Here is an 8,057-nt window from a genome sequence, read left to right on the forward strand (position 1 = left end):
AAACAGATATCTTGGTTGTCCTTTGAAAACTGTTCAGAAACCACTTAGGGACTTCCATGTGATTGTCAGGATAATGTCTCTTAAAAACTTTTGGAATTAAATGCAGTAAGATAAGGAGGGATGTGTGATTCCATATAAACTCATGGGGTACAAAAGTGGTGTCTGAAGGACAGCAGTATTTCAGTCAGGTCACCTGAATTGTTAATTGGAGCATATTATAACAGATGGCTTCTGACTTTGCAGCAGACAGGCAGCTAAGAGTTAGAACTTGAGGTCTGAAACTTTCCAGTGAAGTGTGAGATACCCATCAGATGCTGCACACGATACAAAACCATAAATTTGCTATAGAATTTAACCATAAAGTGTCTTCAGTGGTTTCTGCAGAGGCTGTTGTGGCTGGTCACCTCCCACAGACTAAACTGACTTGGGTACTACTGTTCAGCTTATGTCCTGATTTTAAAAAAAAAAATAATTAAAAACTAGCATTTACCCCGCTATTCTTTTCTATGGCATACTAGAATAATTAAAACATAGTTTTAATTAATCATCATCAGTATTTTGTTAGATAATTTTTTTTTTAACTTAACCTTCTGTTTCTTGCTGTTGTGCTCAATGCCTTTTTATTTTCTTGCAGGTGTTTGTAGCCAATCCTAACAAGACACAGCCTATATTAGACATCCTTCTAAAGAACCAGACCAAACTTATTGAGTTCCTCAGCAAGTTTCAGAATGACAGGACCGAGGATGAACAATTTAATGATGAGAAGACCTATTTAGTTAAACAGATCAGGGATTTGAAGAGACCAGCGCAGCAAGAAGCTTAAACTTCAATAAACCTTTAAAATATTAAACCCAAATTCAGCATTTGCTGTTAGATATTCAGCATCAGGCACTCTTATCGATTCATGAGGAACATTACTGCTAATCTGCTGTTCAGTGAACGGTTTTTGTTTTTCTCTTTTCATTTTTAGTCCAAGTTGAGAAACATAGCTGCTGCTTTCTTGCACAATGTGGACTTTCTTGATATTTGTGTCATTTCAGAATTCAAAGACACTGCTTGTTTTAGGAGTCCTGAAAAGAAAGATTCTAGGTTCGTGAAAGCAAACATATAGATACTAGTTTGGTCTAGGAGAGAAGGTATTCATGTAGTTAAGTAACAGGTTGCATGCTTGCAAATCTGAATAAATCTGTATGTTTGCACTTACCTTGTTTGAGATAATGAGCACAATGTGACCTGTGCATACCTGGCACCATAGTATAAGATTATATGCCTTGATTTAAAAACAAAAAAAATGTGCAGTGCTTTATTTGTAATCAAAGGGGAAATGTATCTAAGATGTGAGCTTATTGGGATAAACAGTTGTCTTGCAAATAAACTGATATTGAAACTTAGCAACTTTTAAAAGAGTGAAATCTCAAGGTTCATAAGGAAAATGTATATATGCCTTTCACTGCTTTATAGATTTTTTTTTTTTTCGACATGATTTGATTTTTCTGAGACTTGACTTGTAAACTTGGAAATATGTTCTGAGGGGTTTTGTTAATTTTACTTTAAAGGTATTTCAGACCGTAGACCTAGCAGTGACATTTTGCATTTCATTTCAACAATGCTTGCTGGTTTCTTTTGTATATAACTCCTAGGCTGCTCATTTCTTTAAAATATGATTTAATTTGTACAGCAGAGGAATGTTATTGTATTAGTCTGTAACTATTACCTAATATTGAGTTTTGCAAAATGAATGCTCATATGTAATTGAATACTTCAGATCGCATGGAAATGCTGATTTAACGATCTTAAGTACTGCAGCATTTAAAAGGAAACAAAAACCCAAACCCAAACAAATTCTTTGTATTCACTTATCTAATGAGGTGCCATCAATTAGGGTAGGCTGAAACAGAGAACTGGAACCCTTTCTGCTCCGTTCTTACCAGATAATATTGGCCTTATTTAATTAAACCAGCATTGTGCTCACCAGCTCTGCAAATGGGAAGGATTATGCTGAATTAATATCGATTCCTCTGATTTCTGGGGAGCCTGCAGTGCGTCAGTTCTTACAGGAAATAACTCCGTATGGTAGTTGTGTGAGTGACTTAATTCCCTCCCACCTCAAGAAACAACTTCATAGGTGTCCTAGGATAACAAAATGATCTGACTTTTTGTTGATTTTGTTCTTTAACGCTGCAAACTATCAGTTTTTATAAAAACACAAAACCCAACTGATTTTGCCCCATGTTTTTGTTACTGTGACCATACAAAAGGAATCTACTAAATGCAGCTAAATGATGTTATTAAGATTGTATCTAGCCATCATATAGTAACGCTGAGATCACAACCAAGCAAAAACTTGTGGATTGGGGGTCTGAAAGTTCCAATTCTGCAGGACCGAATGTTTGCGAACGCTACAGAAAACGTTTGTTGCTTCCCGTCCTCTTCCCCTTTGAAATATTTCGCAGTCAGCGGCGTTTGCGCTGATCTGAAAACCTTCACAAGGGAAATCCGAAAGCGCCAGAGAATTCAGTGTTGTCACTTGGTTGTTTAAAACTGCTCTTAACGTTAAAATTGGTCTTTTAAGGGTTCTTAACGTGTCCTTTGCAAAGAGAATGATTTTGCTTATAGGAAAGAAGGTAGCTGACTCTTCCCGGAGATGCCAGGCCGCGCTGGCACTGAGGTGGTGGTGTCGTTCAGCACCAACAGTCTGTTATATTTTGGTTTATCATAGCGTAGCGGAGGAAAACATTATTTGCCAAGTTACTCACCATAACACGTAAGGCTTCCTCTTTAGAAAGATGTAGACGTGCTAAAGATTTCTATGTGTAAAGAAGTGAAAACATTTGGACTGGGATAGAGGTTTCTCTATATTAGGCCTCGGAATCAATGGCTATGGTGACTTTTTTAATATGTGGAAACATTTGAATGTCGGCTTTTGAAAAGAAGTTGTATTTAAATTAAAGCTCCTTCAATGTGCTGTTCATATTAAAAAAAACTTGTTCTGGAAGTGGTTTCTTATCTGCTTGAAGGCTTAAGGGTGTTACTAAAACATATTTAAATGCAAGCGGTATTTTGTTTGGCTTTTTTTTTTTTTCTTTCTTTCTTTCCTTTGTTTTTTTTTTTTCTTTCTTTCTTTTCTTTTCTTTACAAGAGATGTATACAATTGTAATTCTACTTCCGTGGTAGCATTTCATTTCTCCTGAGGAAAATGCATTTCGTATCCAAAAAATCTGGCTGGCCCCATAAATTAAATGAAAATAAAATTTTGAAGAAAAATGTGTGTTCTTTACTGTGTTACTGAAGAGGATCAGTTTCTTGTGGATGTGTGTCAGGTCTCCCTTATTGCCTTAGAATGGCTCAGTTTTCTCCCTCTTAAATATGAAATCCTTTTAAATCATGAAAAACTCCGGCTTGCACAAACATTTTAAAAGAACTAAGACAAAGGGCAAATTAAAGATGCAATCAATTTTAACTAATTGTTGGTAGGCTCCCTTGCCTTGTTGTATTATTATTATTATTGTTGCTGATTGTGTTTCTTTTTGGCATGACCAAGGGCAAAGAGGAGATGCTATTTCCTGCATTGTGGCTGGAGATGAGATCTGATAGGGTTGGTTGATGAATTTTTGCCCCTTCACTTCTCTCTGATTTTCAGGAGCTGAGTCTGTAATTGGTCACCGGGGTCTCCTCGCTGCCTCTGGAGCTGCTGTCACAGGTAACAGCCCAGCTGATGGGGTCCTGGCAAACATCAGGAGAGTGTTGTGTTTTAAACAGCATGCAGGAGCTCTTGATGCAGATTCTGCAGATGGTTTTGTTCAGCAACATGATTGATCAAAAAGTTGTCCTTCAGGAGCATAATTACTTTGCAGTCAGGAATACTTGGTCTTTGACAGCTCCCACTAGAGAGCACACGTGCCTGAGCCTCTGTAGAAAGTGGCATTTCTGTAACTCAGGAAGATCACAGATTACAGGGGGAAGGAGTCATCTGTACTGGTAGTCAGACAAATGGCAGATTTTAATTGAGTGGACAAATCGGGCGCTTGACAAGGTGTTTGAAACAGCCCTGGTGGGAGGAGGCGCACAAAATGCAAGGAGGTGTTGGCCTGACTTCTTAAAATCTGCCTTCCCCACAGAGCTGATCAGCAGGACCTGCCTTCTGAGCTGCCACCTCCAGGAACCCCAGCAGGAGCTGCCTTTGGAGCCATGGGATCAGCTTGTGGACAAAGCTGCTTTCAGTAAGTCTCCCTCTGTTCATGGCCCGCCAGGTCATTCCCAGCAGGCAACTTCAGCTTTCCTTTTGCTTCTTCTCCTCTTTGTTTTAGACTTTTGCTGGTTGCTGTGTTGAATTATTTCCCTGTCTGTTCACTGGTGCCATCTCTTTGGGTGCAGTGCCTGTATTTTCTGTCACCTCTGTGGTTATTTCTCATGATACATCTGGATTCTTTTCTCCAAAGGTTTTGGCCTTTGTCAGGCAGATTTAAGTGCTGTTTCTTTTAGCTTTCCAGCACATTGCAATTCAAGGTGATGGTTAATGTCATAATGAGGAAAACATTACCTTGTTCTTTTACATGTTATCTCTTTAAATCAGTATTCAGCTTAATCTGAGCACACTGAATTTGTGAAGAGTTGTTTCTGGCATATATCATCTATGTTTACAGGTGTACCAGGGCAGATCCAGTTTAAATCCCACTTGTCTAGAGGCAGGTCAAAACTGAAAAATCACAGCCTGGGAAAAAGCTGAAAGGAGGGAGCAGTGGCATGCATCAATATATTGTATTCTTTGAAGGAAATCAGCTATTTCATGAGGTAAGAATGATGGAGAGAGACTGCTGCAAAGGGGAATAGCTTTAAACTGAGAGAGGGCAGGTTTGGATTCCATGGTAGGAGGAAATCTTTTACTGTAAGGGTGGTGAGGCAGAGGAACAGGTTGCCCTGAGAAGTTGTGGATGTCCCATCCCTGGATGGGGCCTTGAGCAACCTGGACTAATGGAAGGTGTCCCTGCCCATGTGGGGGGCTGGAATGAGATGATCTTTAAAGTCCCTTCCAGCCCAGACCATCCTATGACCCTGTGTTGTTTCCTATTTTGAAATACCTGTTGATGCACCTCTGTTTAAAAAAAATGCCACCACAAAATCCCAAGTTATACAGCCAACATAGATTTTTGGTGAGTGTATTCACAACAAAAAATAAAGGCAAGCTCTTTTTTAGAGGGCTCCTACTGCAGATTGTGATTTGCGCAAGTAAGGATATTTTGTTTCATTGCTCAGAACTGACACTCTCCATAAAGGGACCCTTAAGGCTAAAGATTTTCCACTGCAGGAGAGTTTTCCAGCTTTGTTGTGGTGGGGCTGTGTAATTCCATTATGCAGGATTATGTCCTCCAAGGGAGGGTGTCCCATGGCTGGAGGTGATATCACCTGGGTGACATTGGCCTTAGGTGTTCTAATGTTGGCAAAACTGCAGAATTTATCAAGAGGGCATGCTTAGAATGAAGGAGCATAAACAGTGTGCAGGAATATAAAGATACAATTTAGGTATGCTTTAGTGGGAGTGGATACGTTTGGAAAAAACAAGATAAATGACTGCAGTTGTTCTCCTTGCCTAAAATTAAATCATCAGTAGGTGTTTCTCCATTTCTTCCCTAGCAAATTCCTTGTACTGAGCTGTCATGGAGGATCCCATTAAGAGCTTTTTCTTCCTCTTGTGACAGCCTTTGGGAATGTGCCTCACATCCCACCAAGGAGAAACTCGGGGTAATAAAAATGTGAATGTTGCTTACCAAGGTTCTACAATGAAAAGATGTTGAACTGAATTTAATACACTTAGTGTTATTCACAGACTTGAAGGAAGGATTTGGTTTGCATTTATTTGAGCATAAAACAAGAATTAAAGCTGTATAGGTTTCTTAGATCTGTTTTAAGTTTAAGAATGTTGTATATTGTAACATTAATAAATGAGCCTTTGTAACTATAATTCAGAGCATCTAAATAAGGCATGCAGCGTTGAACAGTGTTTAAATAACTGGTGTGAGAGCCAGCCAAGCTTTTGGCCTCAGGTCTTTAACAGCATCTCCAGGTTGTATGGAATTGAAAGTGTCAGATTGAGAGATACAGTCTGGAGAGACTAAAAGGTGCAAAGGTTCACCTGGCTATAAAGCTTCAGATTGCAGCTGCTGAATTTCCTCACCTTCCATCTCTGGAATTACAGAGTGCTGGGTCATGCCAGCTAATACCCAAATTATGTGAAAATGGCATTTAAGGATTTACAATACTCCTTTTATAAAACAAGCTTTTCCCTAGAAATTGTGTTTTGAAGTAGGAGAACAATCTCTCAAACCCAAAAAGTGCATGGGCAGAGCAGTGTTTCTGTTTCCTCAGGCTGTTCTTTGGGCTGAAGTTGGGGATGCTGCACACGCTGCAGGTTTGAGGAGCCCTTACAACACACAGATCTATAGGTTAGGGCTGAGTCTTGGCTGTAAGTCATATCAGAGGGGTGTTCTAGAAGGAAAAAAGCACAGGTAAAGCACACATAGCAGGATTACTTACAGACTTGACGTGTAAGTTGAGTACAAGATGAGTTCACTGGAGCTTGTGAATAGCTTGAAAGTATCTATTATGTAATTTAAAAGGTGATTTTTCTTGCCATACTAGGTTCTAGGCCATCAGAATGTCATATATGTAATATGCTGCACACAGGCTTGGAATTAGAGTTTATCTAATATAAAAACAGGTGCTTGACAAGGACCAAGATGTGAAAAAGCTACAATGGGCAGATGCTGAAAGTGTTCTTGCTTCTTGATGTTATTTGGGAAGCAGGAACCCAGCTCTCACATTTCTAATGCCAGTCTTTCTCTTGTGTGTTCACCAAGTTTTGGTTGAAACCTGCAGGTGGGAGAGACACAGTGACAAAAATTGAAATATAAGAATACTACACAAGTCATTCCTTACTGCTGCTGTGCAACTTTAAAAGGTTTTCTCTTTATGGCTTTGATACAAGAATAACCTAAAAACTAATATTGGGATAGTTTAAATTTTTGTGCGGAAACTTTTAAGAGAGCATTAAGTTATGAGTTTTAGCTGAATGTTCCTTCTGAGCAATGTTTTTTCTGTTAGCCTTGACTGATGTAAATTCAGTTTCCCTTGAGTGTACATGGCAGGTTGGTAATTAGTAACACATGACTGCAGTGCACAGTTGGTGTCACTGTTGTGGGGTGCTCTGGTGTAAGGTTCATATGGGAATATTCAAGTGGACTAAATTCATACCTACAGTGAGTTATTGTCTATCTTAGACATCCAGTTTCAAAAAGAAAGTCTTATTTTACTAATAAAGGTGTGCAAACCCTAGAAATAGATAATGTGTTGCCTGATGGTTCTTCACAATGAGCAGTAAACCCTAGTCCAGTTCTGAACAATACCTGTCAGGCAGGTGAGAGCCCAGGTGCCACATTATTGTGTGGCCTGTGGTTTTGGCTCATTCCCACCAGCTGTGGAGGCTCTGCCAGCCCCCAGGAGGAGAATGTTGGCTCTGCTGCTGCTCCAGCTGCCCCTTGCTGTGGAGGCAGCTTTCTGCAGGCTCCTGGCTGACCTGATGACTCTTGCTCGTCCCACAGATTAGCTTAAAACCTCCAGGAAGAGGAGCCTGGAGCAGGATAGGGCAGTGAAGCCCAGGTTGAGAGGAGATGCAGTTCTGCAGCAGAGCTGTTGGTGACACAGCAGAGCAATGAACAGCAGCTTTGTGACTCAGGTAACTGAGTGTGCTCAGCCCCGTGAGCTGTTTCTGCTCTGGCCATGTAAGACGGTTTAAATCTTCTTTATCGCTTTTGCTGCTCCCACTCCTTGCTTCTGAACTTGCAAGTCCATAAAGGATATTTTCTGCCCTTCTGTTTTCTGTTAGTTAATCTGTCTCTTTCTGAGTCTGATTCTACTCTTAAAAAATCCCAATCCTCTCAGCAAATCACATCTTTCACTCTTACCCTTCCCTTCTGATTTCTGCCAGTTGCCTTTTCAGCTCATTTTTCAAGGGCCTCTGTGTATTCTGTAATTGCATGTAAGGACTGCAGTCATTTGTCTGA

General features: G+C 39.9%; 1 protein-coding gene across 3 annotated transcripts in view; it reads left to right on the forward strand.

The window, feature by feature from the left end:
* Positions 1–3,264, forward strand: part of CAB39 (calcium binding protein 39) — a 42,724-nt gene extending 39,460 nt beyond the window's left edge. For all 3 annotated transcript variants that reach the window (XM_040074279.2, XM_040074281.2, XM_040074280.2), the window contains one exon: positions 635–3,264. In XM_040074279.2, coding sequence (XP_039930213.1) covers positions 635–823 — 189 coding nt within the window. In that variant the 3' untranslated portion in view covers positions 824–3,264. The remainder of the gene's footprint in view (positions 1–634) is intronic.
* The last annotated feature ends 4,793 nt before the right edge of the window (positions 3,265–8,057 follow it).

The sequence above is a fragment of the Hirundo rustica genome, chromosome 10, assembly GCF_015227805.2.
Source record: "Hirundo rustica isolate bHirRus1 chromosome 10, bHirRus1.pri.v3, whole genome shotgun sequence".
NCBI lineage: Eukaryota > Metazoa > Chordata > Aves > Passeriformes > Hirundinidae > Hirundo > Hirundo rustica.